Below are 14518 nucleotides of genomic sequence, written 5' to 3'. Positions count from 1 at the left end.
TAGTAAATTAAGATACACTCACAAAGAAATGACACTCAGCAACAAAAAGAATGGCAGTGCTGGCCCACGTGGGCCACAGCAACAAGGTCTTGGAAATTCTGTCGTGACTGTGCTGGTATCTTCATGACAGTACTGTCGCTGTCCCGCAGCGATGGACTTGGTGCACGGAGCCGATAATAACACACGTGGACCCTGACTGATGGTCAAAAGCCGTAGTTTATTAGTAGCATCAGACTTTATACACTGAGGGTCATACAGGATTAGGGTAGAGATACTTAGTTCATCAACAAAACCATCAACTGTTTCTATGCCTTTGTTTGGAAGTCCTTTTCTCTTGTATATTACTTTCCACTCAACTGTTCTTATACAAATGATATCTCATCAGGTATACAGAAGGTAGCCATTTGGTTATTCTCCTCCAAATATCCAAACAACTGTAATCCTGTGCTCACTGACCTTCTACGGTCACAGTGTCCTCCTACAAGTACACAGGTGAAACATCACATCATGTAACTCAAACTGATGAGTTTTACTGCATAGGAATGACGTTTCAGTGACACCATCAGAAAATAAAAACCTGGTGAAAGGGACTTCTCAGGGTAGGGGTCACTGAATATTGCCCACAATTCTAGACTTCATTTTTGCTGTCATTAGGCTATTTTGAGATATATCTGGAATTGTAATTCTGGAAATCAGGTTTTGTTGTGTGTGTGCAGCAGTAGTTTATGGGGAAGCAGAAGTGAGGCTGCTTGCCTTTGCAGCTCCCATGGCAGATACAGGGCATCATCACCACCTTGTCAGGGTCCTCTGGGCTCCAGGTATGCTCCTCCTTTGAAAGGAGGAAACTGAAGTCCCTACCTGGCTGGGGTGACACTCCACTTCTTCCCACTGCATTGCACTGCCGCCAAGATACACCTATTGTGAGCATGACATGGCCATTCAGGGGGGCCAAAGGCCAGTGACAGATGAAGGGGCATTGCACAGCGGACTGTGGCTGGGGTTTGCAACACCACCAGCTGTGAGCAGTAATAGGAGCAGGTCCTTCTGAGTCACTGAGGGGTTCTGGGTCCAGTGCAATGGCAAGGGGCACATTCCCAGTCTCCACACATGTGGGGTTAGGGTCACAGGTGGAGACACCCATGTCACGTGGCCTTGCAGCCTGGGGTTGAGGAAGGCCACGGCCAGGAGGTGGGAGGGAGCTAAGCTGCACATCCCTTCCCAGCTGTCCTTCTCCTTTCTTTCTCCACCCCCTTGTAGACTCCTTCTCCTCTTGTTTTGAAAAATGTGCCTTAGACCAGGATTTATTCAGGTGATATTTCCATTGCCCACCCTTGAGGAGCAACACCTGCACTGTTCTGGATCTGGGCAACCGCGAATGAGTACAGACTGGGACTTCGGTGATCAGAAGTGAGGACTGGGCTCGGCAGCGTGGCCTAGTGGCTAAGGTCCTTGCCTGGATCCCATATGGCCGCTGGTTCTAATCCCGGCAGCTCCACTTCCTCTCTATCTCTCCTCCTCTCAGTATAGCTGACTTTGTAATAAAAATAAAATAAATCTTAAAAAAAAAAAAGAAGTGAGGCCTTCATCTCAACAATTACCCTCAAAGACCCCACACTCCCTCTCAGCATTCCCCATCACTGTGTGGTACACTAGAACTTTCCCAGAGAATTCAGAAGGCATCTATATACATTTTCTGCTGGAGAAGGTCTTGTCACCTTGCAGAAGTAGAGAATAAAAACAATAGCACCTGTCCATATGCCAGCTGGTCTTCCATCGCATTAATGTGCCCATCTACTGACTTGATTCTAGCCATGCCCTACAGTGGGTGAGCTAGGAGAACAATGCCCCCAGATACCTCCACCCTAAATCCAAGGACTGATACAGTGTAAGCAATTTGAATGGGAGATTGAATTCAAGGTCTTGAGAAGGGGAGGACACCTTGGTTTGTCCCTTCTAAGAGGGAGGCAGGAGGGCCAAAGAGAGATAGAAAGATGCTGCACTATTGGCATGTGCTGTCACTCACTTTATTAAAGAGAACTTTACAGAGAATGTGTGGTGTGCCAGGAAGGGTTTGTCAACCTGACCCCCTTGGCCTCGTGCAGACAGAGTGGAGGAAGCAGCAGTGTCTCTGTGATCTGAGGGGAGCTGACAGGGGAGCTGGGGGGCTGAGACATTGGGGTGGGGGGCAGCACTCAGGGAACCCATAAGTGCATTTTAGCCAAATCAGAGCAGGAGACACATTATGAGCCCCTATCTACAACTCTGATGTTTAGTTCACTGGGAAGATTCTGTGCTCTCCTCATTCTTGTTTCATTGGAGTCCCTCTTCTTCCAGATACAAAGTTGAGTTCTAGTATTAAGAGATCAGTGCAGGTGTTGACATTCAGACACTGCAGTGTCTATGACCATGGTCACTGTGCAGCGAGGGAACCCACCCCAAGGCTAAGCTGTATTATTCTGTTCGACCAGCGAAGCACTGCCCCTGCTCCTTGCAGTTGGTGCTGTGTCTGATGGCTGCATCAATGCATGTTTTCAGAAGTTATTTCAATTTCAGAATGAATTCTTCACTGTTTCTAGGAGATTTAAACTGATCCAGAGTTTCATGCAATTTATTTGTGAAAACCTTAGGCTGTGTTTTCCCATGCCTGACCCTCAGAGACTACACTACGTGGTAGAAAAGGAAGCTGGGGAAGTGGGGAGGGTGCTACCCCTGAGAGCGGGGGATGACACAGAGCTTGTAGTGAGGAGGGACGCGGCCGAAGCCGATCGCAGTGTTACTGAGGTCCAGGTCCTTGGGGTCCACCACAGACTTCAGGCTGAAGTGCTGCAGGATGGCAGAGAGGAGCAGAAACAACTCCATGCGGGCCAAGCCTTCCCCAACACACACTCGTTTCCCTGCAAGAAAGCACAGCACCAGTGATATGCTGCTTGGAGCACTGCCATGAGGCAGTGTATAAAAGGCCAGGGAAGGAAGCTGTGGAGGACAGTGCACTTTGCCCCCAGAGGAGCATGTTGAGGAGACGAGAAATGCTGGCTTGTCCAGCAACCAGCCCTCACACAGCACCCACCGTTCAGAACTTGTCTGCAAAAGCACATGTATGGCTGGGAAATGGCCTCTGCCCAGCAAAGAATTCCAGCCCAGTGCCCACCCCATAACCTGCAGGGATGAAAGGGGCAGGGTCACCACTGTAGCATCATCAGCTGCTGGCAGTCTCCCCTCATCCGTACCCAAAGCAAGGCCCTAGGAAGGGCCAACAAGCACACCTGGGATGGCTCGAGGCTCCCTATTGCCAAGTCCAGGGAAGGCCAGAGCTGTTTAATGACCCCTGTTTAAAATGGTAGCGAATTAGGCCACGTGGTTTTGAAAGACCTTCAATAAGTCCCGTTAAGGAGTCTGACAATGACAGATGGGCTGGCATTGTGGTGCCACAGAGCGGTACCAGCGTCCCACAACAGAGCACCAGTCCGAGTCCCAGCTGCCCACTTCCCACCTACTTCCTGCTCATACACCTGAGACAGCAACAGAGGAGGACCCCTGCCACTGTGTGCATGAAGCTCTGGGATCCTAGCGTCAGCCTGGCCCCGCCCTGGCCATTGTGGATTGTGGCCATTTGGGGAGTGAATCAGCTGATGAACAATTTCTCTCTCTCTTCCTCCCTCCCTCCCCCTCCCTCTATCACTCTGCCTTTCAAATAAATCAATCTTGTAAACAAATGACTGTAGCAAAATGTCCAGCCTGTGGGAAAAGAGTTCATGCCCTACCCCCCCTTCCCTGGGCTTCTGGGCAGACACCAGTTAACGCCTTTACACAGGAAGAGCTCCCCTGGGACTCTGCGTGTGCATGTGGTGGAGTGGAGGGCTAGGAGCTGACTCCCAGGGCCGGATGTTGCCTCCACACTGTCTTACCTGCAGAAAACGGCTTGAAATAGTCACTGTACTTGAACTTTCCCTCCTCATTCAGAAAGTGCTCTGGTTTGAACTTGTCTGGATCGGGGAATTCCTCTTTGTCATACAAAAGGGAGTCCAGAGTTGGAATTAGAACTGTGCCCTGGAAGAAGCAGAGCCGTCGGCAGGTTAGGGCAGTGTGGGCCTTTCCCTGGGGCCCAGGAAGGAGGCTATTGGACCTGTACCTTTCACAACTGAAGGTACAGCTAACAAACAGGATCAGGCCCAAAGGCAGCCAGAAGCCCTGATGGCTTCACAGGACCCACTGCAGGGTGGGTGTGACTGCTGTTCGTCCTACAGACTCGGGCCATAGGCAGCTTCCCCCCCTTCCCCTGTTCCCCGCCTCTCAGCCACAGCCATACAAAGCATGCCCTGGGATACCCCCACTGCCTTCCTCACTCCTGCTTCCTTATCCAGTGATAAGCCAACAGGTGGCATTACCAAAACCCTGGCACGCAGCCTGACCTTGGGGATAACGTAGCCTCTGAAGGTGGTGTCCTGGTTGGCCTGGTGTGGCAGGTTGGAGGGCACAAGGTCGATGAATCGCTGGATCTCATGCACAACAGCGTCCGTGTAGGGCATCTGCAGCCGGTCCTTGATGGAAGGCAACCGGTTCGACCCAACCACCCTGTCGATTTCTTCATGAAGCTTTTCTGCAAGGTGTGAGAGACTCCTAGAGGACAAGCTCCAAGGAACCCCACCTAATTTCCAGCGCCCTTTTACCCGCCCACCTCCCCATCTGTCCAACATCCTTTCACTCCAACAGGTCTCCACAGAAGCTCATGAAGCACCCTAAGAAGGTTGGCCACCAAGCCCAGTGAGAGCTGAGCCTGGGTGCTGTTTCCATCTACAGGAAGCTGTGGTGTGTACTGTCTCAACTCATGATGCTCCCCTGGCTCTTCTCCACTTGATAGGGATAGAGAATAACAAAGACCCTTAGGAAGAAAGCTTGGCACTAACTATGCCCTTGGTGTGTTTGCTCTGAGTATCTATGAAGTGGCAGAGGACAGGATGGCATCAGACGTGCAGTTGGCTGGAAAGACACAGCAGCTTCCAACTCCAGAGAACATTCTGGGAGTATGCTGGAGCAGCCGTGTCTGGTGTGGCACCCAGATGAAACATGAGGACCCACATAACCTGGCATGATCATGTGCACAGACCACATATGCAGTGGGCACAGCATTCCCTGGGGAAGAGGGTGGGACACGTGGGGACATGTGGGGACATGTGGGGATGTGTGGGGTATGGGAGGCTATGGGCCTGCCACTCTGTGACAAGTTCTCTGTGAAGCCCACAGGAGTCAGCACCACACAAGGGGGTCCCATAAGAATATGCTCCAAATTTCTCCTATGATACTACTCCCACAGGCAGACTGTAAAAATAAATAAATAAATAAATAAATAAGTGCAACTTGATAAAGAACAGCAGGACAGACTGTGTCTGGAATCTGGGCAATGGCCCACGAGTGGGCGAAAGTCCCAGGGCAAGGTGGAGGCCTGCGGGCGAGGGTCTGCAGCTGGGCCAAGGCCACAGGGCTGTGTGCTTTTTCAAATCCTTGAGACAGTCATATCCTGACTTCCGTACTTGGGTCTTGCTGTTGCTTCCTGATCAGCAAGCATTAGCTGGTTAACATCAATATGGAACAGAGCTATCAGCACTGGTGCCACATCAACTTCCTATTTTGACTCCCCAAGCAGTTTGATAAAAGATGGAGACAGTGAGCCTTCTCGGTCGGCCTCCTTTCTCAGAGAAGGGGGCTTCCCTCTGGCAACCTGCTTTCAAAATCTTTATCTTACGTCTGTCTCATTTATAATTTTCTCAGTTGCACACCATCCTGTCTCCAACCCTGGCCAGTCACATGGATCACAGTAGCTACTAATCTGTAAAACATTCCCTCTAATGTCAATGAAGTAGTTACAGGATGTGGTTAAGAACTCGCATTTTTTGGGCCCGGTGGCGTGGCCTAGCAGCTAAAGTCCTTGCCTTGAACGCCCCGTGATCCCATATGGGCGCCAGTTCTAATCCCGGCAGCTCCACTTCCCATCCAGTTCCCTACTTGTGGCCTGGGAAACCAATCGAGGACAGCCCAAAGCCTTGGGACTCTGCACCCGCGTGGGAGACCTGGAAGAAGGTCCTGGATCCTGGCTTTGTATCGGCATAGCATCAGCCGTTGCAAGTGAATCATCAGACGGAAGATCTTTCTCACTGTCTCTCCTCCTCTCTGTATATCTGACTTTCCAATAAAAATAAAATAAATCTTTGAAAAAAAAAAGAACTTGCATTTTTTAACATACTGGTCACTCAATGCCATGTCAGTTAACGTCATGCTGTTGTAAATTGTTATTGAAATTGTGTAGGGGCTTTTCATTGGAGGGGATGATATTCTGCCAGCCCTACTTTCAGACCAGGGATGGTTTCCCAATGAAACTGTGGAATTTATCTGGACAATAAGATGTTGGACTCTCTGCATGATCCATGCCCGCAATGAAGGAATCATGACTGGTTATGATCTGGTACTACTGTAACAATGTGGGGGGAGGGTTTGGGGGAATCCCAGAGCCTATGAAACTGTGTCATAAAATGAAGTAAATGTAGTTTAAAAAAAAAATTTTTAATTAAAAATCCCCTCGGGCCAGGCGGCGTGGCCTAGCGGCTAAAGTCCTCGCCTTGAAAGCCCCGGGATCCCATATGGACGCCGGTAAAATCCCGGCAGCTCCACTTCCCATCCAGCTCCCTGCTTGTGGCCTGGGAAACCAATCGAGGACGGCCCAAAGCTTTGGGACCCTGCACCCTCGTGGGAGACCCAGAAGAGCTTCCAGGTTCCCGGCATTGGATCGGCGTGCACCAGCCCGTTGCAGCTCACTTGGGGAGTGAATCATCGGATGGAAGATCTTCCTCTCTGTCTCTCCTCCTCTCTGTATATCTGACTTTGTAATAAACATAAATAAATCTTTAAAAAAAATCCCCTCTAAGGGTTTTTGTCCCTTTTCCTCTCTCCTTTTCTGTCTTCCAAAGAGCAGAGAGAGAACTGGCCTTTACAACCAGGTCCACCTGTTCAATCCTACAGCATCAGTTCCCAGGAGCAGGCAACATGGCGAACACTGAGCACTGAGAAGACGTCGGGTGGCGCACTTAACTGGAGCCATATAGTGGCTAGCAGCAGTTGCACACAGCAGCAGTAGGCCACAGAGCAGTAAGAAACCACACAGCTTCCCAGAAAACAGGGTACCCCAATGTGGTGGTCACCCTTCACTTCCTCTCAGCTAGAGGTCATCTCCTCAGCCTGGGAACACGTGGGTGCCCTTACAAGATCTCTACTGAGCCAGGATGCGTACTTTCTGGAGTTTGGAAAAACACGTGTGGGCCCATATCTCCTCACCTGTTCTGACACCACGTCTTTTACCGCCTACAAACCTCACCAATCTATCAGATCATCCCTGGACTGCTCACTCAAATACCCTACAGCCCCTCATGCTGTAGGCCAGCCATGGACTGGTGTCCCAGGTCCCCTCCTCTCTTGGTGCTTTCCCAGAATCCCCACCACCCCAAGGGCTGACAATATACAGCATTTAGCTGACAAGCTGTCGCCTAGCGAACCTTCAACCTCTGGGTGCTTCAGCAAGATCAGGAGCCCATAGCGCAGGGTGGTGTTGGTGGTCTCCGTGCCCGCAAAGAATAGGTCAGCCGCAGTCACAGAAATATTCTCTGTTGTGTACAAGGGCTCTGTGCTGTGCTTATCCTGAGAAAGTAGAAACAGACAGGGACCCAATGAGAGGGCATCTCAGTTGGTCAGAAACCCTCAGCTTTGCAGGGGGAGAGGCAGTTGTGCCTGGGAGTACCCCAAACAGATGACTGGGAGCACTACCTCCGTGCGGGGACACCAAGGATCCTAGGAGACAAGTCGGGGCAGCACCAGGCCCTGGCCCAGGCCCTGGGATCCATTCCCAGAGCAGAGTGACACATGCCTGGCCATGGGACAGCTCCTGAGGACAGCTGGATGGCAGAGGTTTGTGTCTCCTCCTTCCTGCCCAGACCAGTATCCTGGTCGCAGGGAGACTGGGTGCAGGTGTCCTCATCCCCAGAGGGACCCCAGGTGGAGGTGTCGTCCTAGAAGGACCCCAGGTGGAGGTGTCCTCATCCTCAGAGGGACCCCAGGTGGAGGTGTCGTCCTAGAGGGACCCCAGGTGGAGGTGTTCTCATCCCCAGAGGGACCCCAGGTGGAGGTGTCCTCATCCCCAGAGGGACCCCAGGTGGAGGTGTCCTCATCCCCAGAGGGACCCTGGATAGAGGTATCATCCTAAAGGGACCCCAGGTGGAGGTGTCCTCATCCCCAGAGGGACCCCAGGTGGAGGTGTCCTCATCCCAGGGGGACCTGGGTGGGGGGGAACTCCAGATGGCCCTGGAAGCTGTCTAGGAGTGGTCAGCATGACTGATGGCCACAGTTGCCATAAAGGACAAGGTAGGGATGCAAGGGGCCGTAACAATCTGAGCCAGAGGCGTCGTGCTGGGGTTGCAGATGCAGGAATGGGAGTGAGGGCCACTAAGGGGTGCTGGGGCTTCTCCTCAGATGAGGATCCTACACATTAAGCAGACAAGACCCCAGGTACCCCCCACCTTTGCTCCTGTGAGGAGCACAGGGAAGCTGAAGCATTTGTGTGGACTCAGGAGCAGAAAGCATCGCCCCTGAGATAGTGTGGATGTCCCCAAGTGGGCCACAGCCTGCACCTGGGACCCAGCCATGCGAGGGCGGGGGTGGGGGTGGGCACCTTCTCCATCTCCATGAGTAGACAGTCGAGGAAGTCCCGGGGGCAGCTGGGGTCCAGCGACTTCTGGTGCTCCTTCACTCTGGCCAACGTGTACTGTCTTATCTCAGACACATTTCTCAGCAGCTTCCTGTGGCTTCCAGGCAGGTAGTGCACATACTTTGAAAAGTTATTGTAAACCTTCATGGGGAGAGAGACTGTCACCAACAGTTCCTTCTGAGCATGACGTAACATTCTGTGCTGGGCGAGTCAGTCCTCCACACTTGAACTGGCCCAGTGTCGAGTGTGTCGTGTGCCCACCGCAGCAAGTCCTGTGCTTGGGAAGGGGGCATGGGCACCACAGTACCCCTCAGATAGATGAGTCAAAGCTCGGGCAAGGGTGGGCCCCTCTGCCCTGCATGGCCTAAATTCTGTTCCTCCCTGTTTCTGAAAGAAACTACAAAAAGAATCAGTGGGAAGGAGGGGCCTCACCTGGATCCAGGGCGTGCTGAGCAGGTAGAAGTTCTCGTTGAACAAGCTCATCAGCCGCAGCGCCTGCTTGTCCTGGTAGTCAAAGCGATGATTGAAAAGGATGTCCGAGATGACGTTGAAGGGCGCACAGCCCACAATGTAGGTGGGGTCGAAGGGCTGACCTGGAAGACAGGGGTCACAGGGTATGATGGGGACAGACTGGTGGGCTAAGAGCCCCCGTGGGTGTTGGGGGGGAACATGGGTGGCTGGCAGCACCCTGTGTGTGGTCACGAGGAGACAGGTGGCTCTCATCTCTGTGGGCATTGGGGAAAGTTTCTCTGATGACTTCTCCACTCCCAGCCCAGGCTGCTTGGTGGTCCCATGATTCACTGACAATTGACAAAGGGGGTGTCTGAGCCCCTGGAAGGTTCCTGCCCCCCTAACAGATGGCACGGGTTGTAAGATGCCTCCCTTACCCCGCCACCTGGGTCCTCTAGAGGTTACGCACCCTGTGTCTTCCTCAGCTCCTGCACCAGGAAGCCGGCTTCCTTCTGGATCCGGTCCTCATTACGCTGTTTCCCCATTCCGTAGTCCCGGAGGGTGGTCAGGGAGAACCGCCGAGTGTCCTTCCATGTGGGTCCATTGTTGAAGATAATCCCTAAGGAGGGGCCAGCTCTCAGGAGAAGCCAGACATAAGGGGAGAGGCCAGCACTCAGGAGAGGGGGCAGACATAAGGGGAAGGGGCAAAGAAAGGGGGTGCTCAAGAGGAAGAATGAGCCCTAAGGAAGAAGGCCCAGCCGTAGGGATGGGGGTCAGAGAGAAGGGGGTGAAGGCAATCAGGAGGGAGGCCAGCTCCCAGGGAAGTGTGACCAGAGTGGAAGGGGTTCTACAAGGTCATGGAGTACGAACAGGATGTGCAGGTGTGGGGAGAAGGCGGGGGTGGATCTGACTGGAAGCCTGAGGTCCTGCCTCCCATCTCTTCAACCTCACTTCCCTGCTGCTCAGAACCGCAGATGAAAATATTCCCCTCTCTCCAACATCCACTGATGATGTTGGTGACCAGCCTCTTCTCATGGGTTCTCAACTTCACATGCACCTGCCCCCGTCCAGAGGCCCCCGACCCGTGGGAAAAACAGCTGCTTTTCGAGCTTTGCATCCTCACAGATGCTCCCCCAATCATTCACTCACTTACTTAGCTCAGGGAGATGCAGCTCACCCAGCTGCTCAGCCTCCACAGCCACAGTTGCTTCAGACCCGGGACCACCCACCCTCCCCCCTGCCACCACCACCTCCGGCTCTACCATCATCTCTTCACCAAATGCATTCTGGAGCCAACTATCATATTTGGAGCCTGTGATGAACTTGGGACTTGCAGATTATGGGTCCTGGCATCCATGTCCCTCCCAGGCTATGTGGCAAGTGCAGTCACAGCCCTGAAGGACTATGAGGCCCTGCCAGGGCATGTGTGCTTGAATGCTGTGAGGAATATTCTGGAAGAAAGCTAGCTGGTGAGAGACTGCCAGGTTAAAAGTGGATTCCCTTGGACCCTGGTCAGGAAAGCTGCCAGCATGAATACCTGGGCTATGTGAGTGGAGGGCAGCTACCCAGGGCAGAACCCAGGTTGGGGCAGTTTCTGAGTTTTGTGAGGACTTCCTTAGATGTGTGCAGCTGCCTTGGAAGCCTCACACCTGTGCTCTATGTGCTGACCCGTCTCCTCACACACACACACACACACACGCACATACCCCTGGAACTGTGGGGCACTGACCAGTCTATACACACACCCCCGGGACTGTGGGACACTGACCAGTCTGCTCGCTCTCTCTCTCTCTCTCTCTCTCTCTCTCTCTCTCTCACACACACACACACACACACACACACACACACACACCCCTGGAACTGTGGGCACTGATCACGGTCTCCTCACACACGTTCTGAGGCTTACATCTTGCCCATTCCATAGACAGGTCAGTCAGGGTCGCATGTGTCAGAGGAGCTCGCCTTTGGAGACCCCAAGCACAGAGGCCATGAAGTGCTCTTCAGCTATCCTGGGTGCAGACAAGCACCGTACTGCTGCTCCACTGGGACCAAGGACTCGACCAGGGACATATGCACTCTGTCAGGTTGCCCAGTGCCTGGGATGCACACTCACCCATGTCCTTGTGCTCTGTGAAGGCTGGGATATCACCGCGCCCCGAGAACTCATTCTTGTGGTTCAGCAGCACCTCCTTCACCGCCTTGTAGCCATGCAGGACCACCACCCGCCGCGAGCCCAGGTACACAGTGAATACCGGCCCATAGCGCTCAGCCAGCTGTGAGGGCCAGCGTGAATGGGGTGAGCAGGTGCAAATCAAGGAGCCCGCCCTGCCCTGTCCACCTTGGGAGCACCCACCCCCTCCCATGGAGGACCCTGAGGAGAAGCCATCTCCTCCCAGCCCAGCATGGGACCTCTGCTGGCATCCACGACCCAGCTGCCCACCTGGACACATCAGCCCAGTCCCAGAGGTCACATAGCCACTGCTGATACCGTCATCCAATGATCTGGGCCCTTAGCTGAAGTCTCAGACTCCAGGGCTGCAAATGACCTGAAGCCAGGGTCCCACCACTGTGTGCCATGTGGCTGCCACTGGATGCCATGGCCAGTCCTGAGCAGGGGGTTCTCTGCCTTCCCTTACCAGCCCACTGAGGGCTGAGGTCTGCTCGCTCCCTCACTGTGCACAGCAGTCACAAGTCAGTTGAGTTAGGGGTTACTCTGGCACAAACAGGCTGACCTAACTCTTGGCTTTTAAAGCTGTCCTCTGGCCCCACACAAGCTGACATACCGTTGAGCACACTGGTCACGGACGTACTGTGCTGCTTGAATTACGTTGCCCATAGCAATGTATGAGCCACACCAGCCTGCCTGAGGGTGCTCCAATGACTAGGCCTGGGCAGAGACTCCAGGGCCTGCCCAGGCCAATGCCCATCCTGTATGCTTGGCACCCAAGCTGCACTGTCAGCTAATCTGTCTTAGCCCTGGAGCATGTGTCAGTCCAGTAGTTCAAAACCAACTGGTACTAAGTTACAGCAGCTTACTGGACTGTGAAGATCCATCAGACCTTTGCTTCACGATCCCCAAAGTGAACCACGTTGCTTACCCTGCCGAGGGACTTGGGAATGTCCTTCAGATCCAACTGCAGGAGATTCCCAATGATGGGGAGTGGGAAAGGCCCTGGGGGCAGGTTCCAGCTGCTGTAGATCTGCTTCCAGACAGAGACAAGCAGAAGGACAACCACCCACCCCAACAGGACGATGGTGACGCCGAGAACAGCCATGGTGCCTTGGGGCCTGCTGCCGGCTGGGCAGGCAACCTGTGCCAGGCGGAGTCTTTATAAATCCCAGTTGAGAAGGAGGGTGCCCTACCAACCAATGGCACCGTCCCTCCCCTTGGCCCAAGGCCCTGGCTTATTAGCAGCTCGCCACTGTTTCAAAGGTCAAGTCCTGCCATGGTGGCTCCTTGGAGGGTGCACGTCCAGTTACCCAAAGGGGATGAAGTGGAACTCTTTCAACACCCCAGTGCCTGGGAGCGCTGCACTATCCCATAGGCCAGCACACAGGGTGGGGAATGTCCTCCCCCAACTCCAGCTGGACAAGTATGTATTTCTGGGAGATTGATGCTGGCACGCGGGTGGCGGACATCCTCACCTCTGATCCCAGCTAGACAAGCATGTATTTCTGGGAGATTTATGCCGGCACATGGGTGGAGTACGTCCTCACCTCTGACCGGGCAGGACAAGTGTGTGTTGCTGGGAGATTTATGCCAGCCAAACAGGGTAGACAAGTGGGTATTTCTGGGAGATTTATGCCATGCACAGGGTGGGGAATGACTTCCCTTCTGACCCTGGCTGGACAAGTGTGTATTTGTGGTAGATTTAGTAAGGCAACACCAGCAGGGTTCCAGGACTGGTCTCTCAGTCTCAGGAAACCCCAGCCATTCAGCCGGACAAACAAGCAGGCAGAGTCTCCAGGTTCTGTTCCACTTGTTCAAATCCATGCAGGGGAAAAGCAAATAAGAGTCAGTGGTTTTGAGATAGTCAATCTGATATTAAAAGTCTGAGTTTTTCATTGTAAACCGTGAGGAGATACTTTGTAATAATTGTGTCATCTGAAAAGAGTTACATTAGAGTTTTTAATGGATTTGTTCTACTTGGAGAATTACATTTGAAGGAATCTGTTTTTTTATTTTTTTAATCTTTTAAGTTTATCATACAACTCTGCATAGTCTGGGATTCCCCTCCCCCCATTTTCCGCTCCCCAACTGATTTTTCCCATAATCTCACAAAATTTTTTTTCTTTTTTTTAATTCTTTATTTTATGACACAGTTTAATAGGCATTGGGATTTCCCCTCCCCTACTGCTGTACGCTTCCCAGGGCTGCAGAAGCACTCCGGCCACAGTTATCCAGTCTTTCAATAGATGCCTTTCCAAAGGCAGAATCGCAGACACAGATCTTCCATTGTTTTCACTCCCCAGCTGGGACTGGAGCCAGGCGGAAGCCAGGAGCCTCAAACTCCACCCGAGCCTCCGATGTGAGCAGTAAGGACACCAGTGTTCAGAACATCGTCCACTGCTTTCCCAGATGCATTAGCAGGGGGCCAGACTAGAGGTGGGAGAGGCGGGAGTCGAACCTGCCCTGTGATATGCCAGTGCTGTAGGCAACAGCATACCCCGCAACATCAACACCCCTGTGAGGGGACTTAGTGGCTTACTGTGTGCTGTCTCTCCTGACCCGGCAAGCACAGAGCCCACCCTCTGCTGGTAGCTCCCACCTGCAGTCACTGCTTCTTGGAACGATGCTCTCTCATACCCATTCTCACGTATGGGTTGTACCCAGATAATCATGCAACTGTTTTTATTACTGGATTGAAGAGATTGGTTTTTTCTATTGTATTCTAACTGGCAATTTGGGGAAGAGCTTAATTTTCCTTTTGTTATACAGTTGAAAGTGTGATGAAAAATGAAGGCAATTAAAATCACTTACACCCCAACCAGATCATTTGCGGGTTAGGGTCACGCCCTGCTATTCTTTATGTAAGCAGAGGCGCCACCCTGCACCCTACACTCTCACCCTGTTTACACTGAGCGACATTGGTAACAAGGACAAGTCACTATTCTGCACTCAAAGTGTGGCCATGCCCCTGCTGGCATAGCTGCCTCGCCCACCCCGCTCAGACTGTTGGGGACCCACATGCAGGGCAGCCATCTGGGTCCTGCACCTGTTTTTTTCTCAGCTAACACAGGCCGACCGGGCAAACACCCATCAAGGCCCACATGTTTCCCTGCTGGCTCCGCTCTTCCCAGCACCAAGTGGGGCAGAGTCAG

General features: G+C 52.8%; 1 protein-coding gene across 2 annotated transcripts; it reads right to left on the bottom strand.

The window, feature by feature from the left end:
* Nucleotides 1–2471: 2471 nt before the first annotated feature.
* On the bottom strand, nt 2472–12482 carry LOC101532509 (cytochrome P450 2E1). Of its 2 annotated transcripts, XM_004580159.3 has the most exons (9): nt 12295–12482; nt 11310–11469; nt 9666–9815; nt 9179–9339; nt 8711–8887; nt 7542–7683; nt 4410–4597; nt 3906–4047; nt 2472–2894 (listed from the first exon to the last, which is right to left on the bottom strand). In XM_004580159.3, exons 1-9 carry the CDS (start codon nt 12469–12471, stop codon nt 2704–2706), a joined length of 1488 nt encoding a protein of 495 aa, XP_004580216.2. In that variant the 5' UTR covers nt 12472–12482; the 3' UTR covers nt 2472–2703. The 2 variants fall into 2 exon arrangements, with proteins under 2 accessions (XP_004580216.2, XP_058527396.1); XM_058671413.1 differs by lacking the exon at nt 3906–4047.
* Between the last annotated feature and the right edge of the window lie 2036 nt (nt 12483–14518).

The sequence above is a fragment of the Ochotona princeps genome, chromosome 13 (assembly GCF_030435755.1).
Source record: "Ochotona princeps isolate mOchPri1 chromosome 13, mOchPri1.hap1, whole genome shotgun sequence".
Lineage (NCBI taxonomy): Eukaryota > Metazoa > Chordata > Mammalia > Lagomorpha > Ochotonidae > Ochotona > Ochotona princeps.
This window is presented reverse-complemented; position numbering and strand designations above follow the sequence as displayed.

Coding starts and splice junctions, on each gene's coding strand:
- LOC101532509 (XM_004580159.3), bottom strand. CDS start 12,471: ATGGCTGTTCTCGGCGTCACCATCGTCCTGTTGGGGTGGGTGGTTGTC. Junction 11,470..12,294: donor TTCCCAAGTCCCTCGGCAGG/GTAAGCAACGTG, acceptor TGGCCCTCACAG/CTGGCTGAGCGCTATGGGCC. Junction 9,340..9,665: donor GGAGCTGAGGAAGACACAGG/GTGCGTAACCTC, acceptor CCTGTCTTCCAG/GTCAGCCCTTCGACCCCACC.